A 12,045-nucleotide genomic window follows, 5' to 3' on the forward strand; every position below is an offset into this window, starting at 1 on the left:
CCCCTCCCCGTGGGACTCGCCGCCGGCAGGGCCGGGCCTGGTTCCTTCCCCCTCAGTGCGGAGCCGCCGACCGGGCGTGCGCGGCCTCGGCGGTGCCTCCCCGGCCACGTCCTCGTCTGCCGCCGCCGCCGCCGGGGACGGGGTCATGGGCTGGCCGTGGCCCGCGCCGCGCCGCCGGCTGCTGCCGCTCCTGGCGCTGCTGGTGCTGCTGGCGCCCCGCACTCGCGCCTGGGACAGCGGTGACCTGGAGCTCTTCGACCTGGTAGAGGAGGTGCCGCGGAACTTCTACGACTTCCTGGGGGTGCAGCAGGTGAGCGAGGGACCGGGCCCTCTGCCCGCCCGGCGCGGGCCCTGAGGCGCGCCTCTCCCGCCGCCCCCTGCCCTGCGGAACATGGCTGGCTGCCTCCCCCGCCCCCCGCGCTGCCGCCAGCCGCCTGCTCCCCGCGGCACACGGGCGCCGGGCACTCCGCCGGCCCTCGCCTGCTCGCCTGGCGCTGTCACCTGCCTGCGGCCCTGGCACGCGTGCGGCTGCCCCGCTCTGGCGCTGCAGTCCCCGCCGTGCCCCGGCTCCCGAGGCTCGGGGCAAGGCTCCCGTCGCTTCCCCAGCCTTCTACTCCACTCTGCAGGGGTTCTGCTCTCCTTCAAGTTTGGTTTTGGTTGTTGGCTTTTTTGGGGTGGTTTTTTTGGGTCCTTCTGGTCAAATCACTCTCCTCCTTCTCCCACGGTACCTTTTTGCGTTCATGCTGCCTGTTGCTTTCCTAGGTATCTGCTTTTCTCCATGTGCATCTACACCTAGACAAAAGTAGCTCGTGGGCTTCTCCCACTTCAGATACGTGTCCTGGGTATTGTTTTTCTTCTTTCCCTCATTCTGCATAGCTGCTGGTTTCTTCTTAGGGTTGTGCATTGCCATGTGTTGCAGCTCCTGTTTTCTCTCATGGGTGCCATGTGGTAGACTGTGACCTTTTGCCATGGTAATGGCTTGTAGATCGGTATATTTATTTCTTTTATGTGTATCTGGGTTATTGTGCGTGGTTTTGAACTCTGTTTGCTAGGCAATGCTTAAGATTATATTAAAGTGTTTATTTGCACCTTCTGTTAATTTTCATGCATGTGTATTCAAGACAGGAACTCCTGTTCTTAATGCTTTTATCCCACATTTCTTGTGTATATTTTCGATATGATTGCTGAATTTGCTGCCACTTGGCTTCTTAAACTTGTATCGCTTGTCCTGGCTTCCTCGTGGAGGACAAGCAGTGGCCCTCCTCGCCTGTAGATGCTCTGTTCTGTGTGGGTAATCTCATTTCATCTCTCTTCATGCATTTTAGCAATCTTCTTTTTGTCTCTTTATTCCAGTCAATACTTCTCTCTTCAGTAATTAATTATGCAATTCTTTATAGTCTGTTAATTCACCTAGAGTCCCCAAAAGACATTTTATTCTTTGTTTGTCTTCTAGCACCTCCAGCTTTTGGGAAGTGACTCTGGTACTCAAATGGCTCCCCTGACAACCTTAACGTTTATTCTGATGTAGTTCTTGTGGTTTTTGAGAATAATAGTTGTAGTTTCAGGTGCCTTTCATTAGGGCCCAGGCCTAAAATCAGAGGCAGGGTCTCCGCAATATGTAAGAGTCCTGTTTTGGAAACTAACAGCTGTGGTTGTTAATGATAGTTGGGGGATCCTGAGTCAGTTTTATGTCTGTCTTTTACTCCTTCTTAAGCATCTGTTGTTAAATACTAGGGAATGTCATAATATACAACACAGCAAACACTGCTGTGCAAGTTTCACTTTCATGAGCCCAGAAATCTAGGCTTTAATAATGCAAAGGCAATTTAGGTAATTTAGTGATAGAAGATTTTTTGTTTTCCCTAGTGATGTTCAGATCTGGTGCTTAATTTGTTTATATCCTCCTCTATACTTTTTTTCTTAGGGCTGACCTTGCAGTGTTTAGCAAACTATAATGTTAGATTTAGCAAGCAAATATTCCAATAGTTCAAACTTATGATCTTAATGGAGAATTTGAATCACTTGTAATATGTGAGCAGAGGAAAAAGTTAGTGGAAGAGCAACACAAATGAAGGGAAATTTTGTTGGTCACTCAGAATGTCATGATGGCCAAGACTTGAAGTGTAATTAGTATTAGATGCTTTGCATATGCAGCACATAGCTGTGAGTACAGTAACAGAGGATATGATGATGAACTTCAGTAGAAATTTGTAAGCATTGAAGATAGTGTATAAGTTTACAGGTTCTTCCACACTCTATCCTTTGTTCCTACTGTAGCTCTGACCTATCCCTGAAGCTTCAAATAAGATATTGAAGAAGGTTCTGACTTGCACTCACTCACTAGGTAGCTGCAGCCATTTAAGTTACCATATGAGAAGGGTATCATTGGTCTTGTAAAGGGATCAGGAGAACTGCACAAATGTCAGGTGTGCACTTTTCTATCTTGGATGCCTTACCACAAAGCTGCCTTTTACCATAACATTTTTATGTGCTGTTTGCCTATTTCCTCAGGTTTTCTGATAATTTTTAAAGCCAGGGTTTAATGGGCCTTACTGGTTATTTTGTTTATCACTGTTTTGGTTAAGATGCCTTTGACTAGAATGCTGTGTTTAACTTTTTGTAGTTCTGGTATTGCCAGTGGTTTTATTCTGTGTGCTCAGGTGGCTTTTTTTGGCATATTAGCACAGGATATGTGTGACAGCAGCCTTTGTGGTTGTGCCTTTGGACTGTTTCATAACCTTTCATTCATCAAAGTTTGCTTTCCTTTCCTCTCCTCCCCCACCTCCATATTCCTCTTGGTGTTCATTGCCTTGCATCATGTCCTGGTAGTCCTGTGAGAGGGAGTACTTCTCCCTCATGCAGTATGCAACTTCTGTGTCAGAGGTAATAGATGCTAAACCATGTTTGTTAACAGTAGTATATCAGGGCTGCCAGCTTTTTTTCTAAACATGTCATCGTACGTTTTGAAAAAATACAGGGAATAACTCCAATGCTTCCTTAAGGCCCTAAGCAGTTTAGGTTTTTTTTGGGAGAACTGTGGTTCTTGTGCTTGTTGAACCTCATATACATTGCCAGAAGCTGATGTTGACCTCAGCTGACAAGGTGCAAAAGGTGTTGTGGGAAGTGCTATAGGTCTCTAGAATGCTTTTGATTAAGCCTCTGGCTGCTGGATTTGGAGAAAACTTTTGGTTATCTTTTGTTTGTTTGTTTTGTTGCTAGTTCACTCATTCAGGATAAGAGGGTAAGAGAAAATGCATTCTTTATTTTTGAGGGCCTTGTGGAAGTCTCCTGGCCTTGGCAGGTGACTGTCACCAGCACTGGCAGGGTGCTATGTTTGAAGCTACTGTAGTGTTTTCCAGGACTGGTGACTGAGGTAGAGGACAGAAGAAGGGTGTGACTATCTTGGCTGTCAGACCAGCACTAAGGACTCTTCTTCAAGGAGGGGTTGACTGAGAAATCTGCAGCTGGTTACAGAATAGTTAAAGTTGGAGGTGACCTCTGGGCGTCATTTTGTTCAACATCTGTTAGGGCTGAGCCCTTAAATTAAGAAGTGTCTGATTTTCATACCCAGATCTATCTGTTAATCTATCAGATCTAATGGTAATAAAGCACATTTAAGAACTTTTGTATTGTTACTATTGCCATTGCATTTGTACAGAAAAATGCAAAGATGAGTGTCTACAGAGCCATTGTACTGTCTGCTCTTTTATATGGGTCTGAATCATGGGTCACCTACTGCCACCATCTGTGACCCCTCAGGAGCTTCCATCAGTGCTGCCTCCAGACAGTCCTAAACATCCACAGGACTGACTACAAGACCAATGTCACTGTCCTTGAACAGGCAGGGGTCACCAGTACTGAGGCCATGCTACTGAGGACACAGCTGCACTGGGCAGGGCACGTCTCCAGGATGGAGCATCACCACCTCCCTAAGATTCTGCTCTATGGTGAACTTGCCCAAAGAGGAGATACAAGAACTCCCTGAAACAACCCCTCAGCTTTGGCCATACTGACTGCCATCAGTGCTCCACTCTGGCCTCCAGTCGGGAGACATGGAGACACCATCCATAACACTGCTGCCTCTTTTGAGAACACACATAGAATCAGTCTGGAGGAGAAAAGACAGCTCAGAAAGCACCGTGCCTTGCCTGTCCCCTCACAGGAGACTTTCTGCTGGGCCTTTTGCAGTCGCACTGCCTGTCCCACATTGGCCTTATCAGCCATCAGCACCCTTGCAGCAAGTGTGGGGAGAGCCCTTCTGAAATCTTTGTTCCTAAATCCAAGCCATGAGTGATTGCCATTCTGAACAACTTGGACACTGTTCTGCCTTCCTGTGGCTTTTGTTGTTTTTAAATTGATGATATGGTTAACTTGAATGATATGTTTAAAACTGTTCTCTGTAAGTCTGACCTAGCTAAATAGACAGATAACTTCTGGCTTCAGAAAAGATTACATTTCTATGTCCTTCAAGTGGCTACTGAAGTTGTGTCCAAATGAAGTAAGCAGAATCATAAAGTTTTGCTAGGCCAAATGTAATACTAATTTCAGTAATCACTTCAATATAGCTATCAAACTGATAAAGTGACAAGGACCAAATAGTATTAATCTAAAAACTCAGATGAAGCAGCAGAATTAAACCAGAGGCTATGTAGACTCAGTAGTAAAATCGCCTGTTACCTGTGAATGAGAACATGCAAAAGTGATGTCAGCTTTTGGAAAAATATTAATATTATCATCTCTAAGTTTTCAGTAGCTGATACTTGCATAAATATGATACATTCTGGATGAATCAACTTGGCATCAGTTGGAGCTGTGGATTTCCTTGCCAAAATATGCTTCTGACTATAACTGTTTATATGGCTCATGGGGAATTGCCTCCTTCTCTACTCTTTTTGGCTTCCAGTAGGGAAGGCAGTACATGTCTTTGAATGTCTTTTGAAACTTCGTAAAATGGCTCTTTAATAGGAGGGATACGATCCAGAAATCTTGAGGAAACATTGTTCGATGTGTTAAAGTGCATGAATTGTGTTGCTAGAATTGGCCTGTGCAAAGCAGTATGTTGTGTATCAGTTAGGAACATGGAATTTCTGAACAAGGCTTTGGCTTCTAGTGGTGATAAGAAAAGGGAACAGGTTTGTATTGAAAGTTCTGCTAGGCTTGTGTGAACAGAAAATTTCTACAAGTACCCTTTGAGGTAGCAGATGAGGCCTTGGGAGCTCAAGTTCTTGAGGGAGAGTTAATACATGGGTGAGGCTTGCCAGCCAACACTGCTAAATATATAACTCCTGAAAAATGTTGAAAGAGATGTTTTCTTCTGTATTGGCTTATGTTTTCCTGGTGGCACATGAGGTTTATTTTAAACCAGGCTTGAATCCATTCATGTGGCTTTACTGTAGAGAACCAAAGAGCATTTTATCTTTGTCACTGCTAGATGATGGGTTTGCTAAATGGTGGTGCAACATAAAGTCAGAACTGCACATACAGTGTAGCTCCAAGAAAGTGCAAGACATGAAAACCAAGGAGTTAGATTTCTTTGGCTGCAGGAACCTACAACCCCTCTAGATGAGCTGGCTGTATTTGGCTAACAGGATTCTTCCAAGAGCACAAGGTATACAGTGTGTACCTTGGCAAGTAGCAGGAGCTGGTGCCCATACTGTTTGCATTTCAGGGATTTCAGTTTGTTGTTGCTGAGCTAGTTCCAGGTTGGCTGCATGGACCCAGTGTCTGTTTGTGTTGCAGTCTGCTGTTTGTGTGCCTGGTTTTACGTCTTACAGTTTGGTTCTATCCAAAAAGAATCTGGTTCATCCAGTCCAGGACCACCACATCATGATAAACAGTCAACCAGTACAATAAGGAAGTTTTCTTTACTTCTGATCTGTGTTGAAAAATTGAGGTAGGTTCAGCTTTAAGGCTATAGTTTATAGTAAAAGGTTATGCAGAGTTTTACCTCTTGGCATTGCCCTCTAACAGCCTCACCAGGAATTAGTGCCATGACAAGTTGTGGGACTTTTGTGGTATTACAAGGCATTATGGGGCAGTGAAGAAATAGTATTTTGCATAACCTGTTTTATGTGGGTGTGTTAACTGATGACCTGAAGTATGTACATCACTGCAGTTCTAAAACTGTGAATTCTTATGTTAATCAGACATACGTAAAGTTCTTGAACATAGATTTAGTCACTTTTCAGAAAGAAGGGCAATTGTTGAGTCTATCAGTTACATCATCTAGCAGTGCTGTACTTCTGGCTTTGAATGGGTCACTGTCCAGAAAAAAATGTCTAGAGAAAATTATTTTTGCTGTACAGCTGTCACAGTTTGGACAGCTGGGCAGTGACAGATGCTCTCTGGTATTCCCACTTCCCTCCCTGAAGGAAGAAGGGAATAAGGGAGAGAGACTTTAAAGTTGAAAAACTTTGAGTAGCTAGAAGGTGACCTGTCTTGGTAAATGCTTCCCTTCTCTGGTGAGGAAACAAGGATGAGCAGCAGCAGGAACCAGGTAGCAGGAGGGCCTTAACCCAGGCAACACACCAGCCACATAAACTCCCCCAGAGGGGTCTCTTGGGAAAAATTTTATACAGAGCACCATGGGAAGGAATACTGTGGTTGGTTCATTTAGGTCACATAATCCATCCTCTCCTCCCATAGGCTCAGCTGCTCCTCATTTTAGCTGCAATGTCAGCACTTGCTGGTGGTGTCCCAGGCAGGGTTTTTCTGTCCTGGTCCTCAAACCAGGACAAGAGCTTTTTGGGAACTCTGACAACACATTGTGGTACTTTAGTGAGAAGATGTATGAGAGAGGGTGGTTTCTATTCCAGAAATTCTCTCAAGTCCTCCAGATGAGCAGCCTACCTGTACCCATACTGGTCTGTTTCCCCTGGTCAGAGGGTGCTCATGATGGGGACAAGGAAAGGGAAATGCAAAGGGATAGCCCAGAAACTCAGCAATATATTTCTTCTTCCCAGTGACAAGCTGGATCACACTTCAAAGACTTATTTTCATTTATCTTCTAACACATAAGGCTGTTCTGCTTCCTGCTGCTTTTTAAGGTTAACAGAGGTGGGTGCAGTGTTACATAAATAGTGGAGTGTGCATCATCTACAGATGTTCTAGAGAAAATCTAGGTTAGTAATACTGCTTCAGTCTTCCAAGCTTTTATCTGGTGGTATAGAACTTCACATGCTTGCAATTAGTATGTCACTTTTTCAGATGATCATGTCAGAACTATGAGCTGTAGGCTCTTCTTGTTTTGTTTTGTAAAATTATCTTGTCTTTGCATGACAAACAGGATATCCACTGTGTCCTTCAAAAATCTTCTGTCACAAAGTGACAGGGAACGGAGTGGCAGCTTGATATCTCAGTTACTTGTATTTAAGGAATTAAAGTTGTTGGGCTAGTGATTAAACAGGTCTAATGGTCTAAGCCTCTTTCAAGTTTGTTTGTTCAAAATACACATTAAGCAGGGCTAGTAATTTTGGGAGGCATTAGATTTTGATTCATTGTCAATTGCAACATCGTAGTTGTCATTCAGAAAGATTAAATATGTTTCAACTTTCTTGCTTCAGTCTATCAGAAATAAGTAACTTCTACAACTAGGTGATAGTAATACACAACTAGGTGATGGTATGATACACACGTAAGTGATACTTGTATCAGACTTTTATTTGAACAGTAAGGGATCTTGATAATTCTTGAAACTATACGTTTCTTCTAAGTGATGAATGAGGGAGAGGTTCTTCAAAATTGTTTTTTTATTTTTGCTTTTAATGTAATAATTGGCTCTTTTTCTGGCAATTACAGGCAAAAAAAGGTCCCCTAAATATACTATCAACATTTACTAGTAATAAACATTTTACTAGTTCAAGCAAATATAGCATTAGAGAATCCAGATTTTTTTCTAGTGGCCTTAGCTGTAATCTCAATTTATTCCATAATAATAATCGTGTGGGTTTTTTCCTCAGTATGTTACTGAGACATAATTCTGCATCCCTACAGGGTTTTAACATTCCTGTTTGAATCTATTACTTATAAGCTGTACATATGATATTTCCAGCAGTTCTGGAAACCTTGCTTTTCATAAAAAATTGTAAATTATTAAAATTGTGTGAATCTCATAATTGAGGTTATTCACTTGGATCCTACAGAACAGAGTTGTTCCAAACTATAGAATAATTTAATTGCCTACAAGAGTCACCACAGAAAAGCCCTTGTAATAACTGCTCAGACTTTTAGCTGAGGATGGTGCAGGATATGGCTTTTTCTGTGTGTCTTGGCTTTGTTTTGCTTTCTTCAACAGTGCTAAACTTCCAGGTGATGGGCTGGTACATAATGCACTCTGTAAGTGCCCTGACAGGTGTCTTGTATGCATAGTGTTTGTGATATTTTTGTTCACAGATGCTGCATTTAGAAGTGATTGAAACATCTAGACTTGTAAACTTGTACTTTCCATAAAAATGGGTTTTCTGTATGTTTCCTATTAAATTTCTGCTTGGATGCTGTCCAAGGAAATCCAGGGTATTTTTGCTTTCATTATTGGCTCCTTTCTTAAAGACACAAAAGTGTTTCAGAATCTACCATTATAAGTAGTTTTAAAGACACATACTGTTAACTTTCCCCGACATTTCATTCATGTTAATACTTTCCTGATTTCTTTTAGATTATATTTTACTTCTTTCGTGCTGTATAGAAGGACACATACCAATAGGGAAAACACTGTGTTTGGGAACCCAGGGGAACTAACAGTATTCAGAGTGCTGTGAAGAGGATAAAACAAGCAGTCTTGATTTTTACTTTTTTCTTTTTGATTTTTTTTCTTTTTGATTTTTTTTCTTTTTGATTTTTTTTCTTTTTGATTTTTTTTCTTTTTGATTTTTTTTCTTTTTGATTTTTTTTCTTTTTGATTTTTTTCTTTTTGATTTTTTTCTTTTTGATTTTTTTCTTTTTGATTTTTTTCTTTTTGATTTTTTTCTTTTTGATTCTTTTCTTTTTGATTTTTTTTCTTTTTGATTTTTTTTCTTTTTGATTTTTTTTCTTTTTGATTTTTTTCTTTTTGATTTTTTTCTTTTTGATTCTTTTCTTTTTGATTTTTTTTCTTTTTGATTTTTTTTCTTTTTGATTTTTTTTCTTTTTGATTTTTTTTCTTTTTGATTTTTTCTTTTTGATTTTTTTCTTTTTGATTTTTTTCTTTTTGATTTTTTCTTTTTGATTTTTTCTTTTTGATTTTTTTCTTTTTGATTTTTTTCTTTTTGATTTTTTTCTTTTTGATTTTTTTCTTTTTGATTTTTTTTCTTTTTGATTTTTTTTCTTTGATTTTTTTTTTGATTTTTTCTTTTTGATTTTTTTTCGATTTTTTTTCGATTTTTTTTCTTTGATTTTTTTTCTTTGATTTTTTTTCTTTGATTTTTTTTCTTTGATTTTTTTTCTTTGATTTTTTTTCTTTGATTTTTTTTCTTTGATTTTTTTCTTTGATTTTTTCTTTTTGATTTTTTCTTTTTGATTTTTTCTTTTTGATTTTTTCTTTTTGATTTTTTCTTTTTGATTTTTTCTTTTTGATTTTTTCTTTTTGATTTTTTCTTTTTGATTTTTTCTTTTTGATTTTTTCTTTTTGATTTTTTCTTTTTGATTTTTTCTTTTTGATTTTTTCTTTTTGATTTTTTCTTTTTGATTTTTTCTTTTTGATTTTTTCTTTTTGATTTTTTCTTTTTGATTTTTTCTTTTTGATTTTTTCTTTTTGATTTTTTCTTTTTGATTTTTTCTTTTTGATTTTTTCTTTTTGATTTTTTCTTTTTGATTTTTTCTTTTTGATTTTTTCTTTTTGATTTTTTCTTTTTGATTTTTTCTTTTTGATTTTTTCTTTTTGATTTTTTCTTTTTGATTTTTTCTTCTTTTTGAATTTTTTTTTCTTTTTGAATTTTTTTTCTTTTTGAATTTTTTTTCTTTTTGAATTTTTTTTTCTTTTTGAATTTTTTTTTCTTTTTGAATTTTTTTTCTTTTTGAATTTTTTTTTTATTTTTGAATTTTTTTTTTAATCTGTCTGCAGCAGCAATAATGCTTCAGCTCTTCCTTTCTATGCTTCCCACTTCAGTAATACTTTAAGGATCTATCTGTAGTAGCTTCATCTTCAAATTGCAGAACTAAAAAACGTGCTGTTTTTCCTACAGAAAGTTCTGTGCTTGACCTGTTAATTTATTACAGGGAGTGACAAATTTCTTGGTGAGGAAGAGTAGGCAGCCTGTGCTTATAGGTTCTGGTGTTTTAGGTTTGTTTCAAATTCACCTTCTTTGCTGAAGTTCTGTGTGTGCCTATGCTGGTATCCAAAACAGCCACGTAATAAATGTAATTAATGTATAGTTTTGTAAATGACTTATCAGTGGGCTTTTTGCTACTTGACTGCTTGTGGTCATCATGTGTGTCTGTAAAGCTGTGTAATGAACAATCTAAGAGGCAGGCTTCATTTCATTCTGTTGAACAATAAATCTTTTGTGCTCTATCTAGAATAATTTTACAATTAATATTAACATTGCTTTCTAATTGCATCTAGAGAAAACTATAACTTTAAGGGAGATACTGGAGATGTCTGTGGTGCTATTTTAATCTTAGTTACTGGGTAAATTTGAAAAATAAAATGATGATTCAGCAGGTAAAGTGTTCCTTAGTAGGGTTGGTGCTCCTTGTGTTCCCAGCAGAGCCAGTAACAAAGAGCGTGTGGTGATGGTGTGCAGCTGAGCCTTTAAGAATGAGAGTGTAAGCAGTAACAAAAGGGGTTTAATCTATAAGAATAGGTCTGATATTATATATTCATTTCCTCCTTTTATTCATTTTATCTGAAATGTTTTGGTTTTCCACAGCATCCTAGTGGGCTAATGAAGTTCATGCAACAGAAAACCTGCAGTTTTGCTTTCAAGTTGCTTGTTATAATTTGTGCTTTTGCTTAACTATATACTGTCCCCATAAAAGCATGCTTTTCTCAATTTTGGGTTCCTAAAGAGTAATATTTTTTTCCCCTGCAGCCTAAAGTTGCTATTTCCTCCTAAATTATGAGGAGATTTGGGGGTTCTGGGTTTCTTCTACCCGTTGTTTGTTTGTCTGTCACTCTTGTTTGGATGTTACTAGCTCAGTATAAAAGCGATTTGAGAACAAATTTATGTATGTAGCAATGTGTTGTGCATGGGGTGTGTATTACAGTTATACAAACAATAACACAGCTTGAGTGTAACAGGATCATGTATGAATGCAGGATTGTTCATTACTGGGCTCTCACCTGACAGATGGCTTAAGTGCACATTTCTTAAATGACCTGGCTTGGAGGCCTTACAGACTGTTCCAACCCTAACCATTCTGTGATTCTGTGTCAAACAAATAAGTGGTGGATTAAGAGAAGAAAATTCATAAGCAGTCCCTCATCTCTCTTAGATGTGAAAATCTTCCTTCTTGGAGTTAATCCGGAAAACTTGTTAAGAAAACCAGAAGATGCACAGCAATCTTTCTCTGACTAAAGAGTAAAGGAAGAGCTAGGGTAGTTTTGCTTTTATATATGGTCTGTAAGAATGAAATACTGCTGTCTCTCAGCACTGTAAAGTACTTTTGTTTAAGGAAGCAGGCAGTGCTGATGAGGACGTGAAAAAGCTGTGAAGTAGCCTTGTTGCTTTAATTTGGGGTGAATAGCTTCTGCTTTAAGGGGCATTAATTGGATTTTACTTATCCCTGAAAATACTGCAAATTATTCTGTAGTCTGATTGATCAATGTTTTATTAAATTTCACACTGATTTAGGCTAGCTTTTGTATTTAATAATCACCGTTTTATAGCCAGTGACTTCTATAATGTTCTGTGGGATTTAAATGCTGTAATGGGAGAAGAGCTGTATGCCATTTGATTTTGTGACAGTTTACAAATTTATTACTAATTGCTTTACTGGATGTTGCTTGTCTTAATGGTGGCCACTACAATGTTACAGTAGAAAAAAAATATTTCTAAAATTTCCTCCTCTATGGAATTTTGTGGGAAACCTTTTCCTGTTTCCTATTAGGAATGATTTTAAATCATCAAT

At 38.8% G+C, this 12,045-nt stretch overlaps 1 protein-coding gene across 1 annotated transcript in view; it reads left to right on the plus strand.

Annotated features, from left to right (window-relative positions):
* Positions 1-12,045, plus strand: part of DNAJC1 (DnaJ heat shock protein family (Hsp40) member C1) — a 106,259-nt gene continuing 94,214 nt past the window's right edge. Inside the window, exon 1 of the mRNA XM_071735077.1 lies at positions 1-310. Within this exon, the coding sequence (XP_071591178.1) occupies positions 146-310 (165 nt within the window). The 5' untranslated portion in view covers positions 1-145. The remainder of the gene's footprint in view (positions 311-12,045) is intronic.

Source organism: Heliangelus exortis, chromosome 2 (genome assembly GCF_036169615.1).
Source record: "Heliangelus exortis chromosome 2, bHelExo1.hap1, whole genome shotgun sequence".
NCBI lineage: Eukaryota > Metazoa > Chordata > Aves > Apodiformes > Trochilidae > Heliangelus > Heliangelus exortis.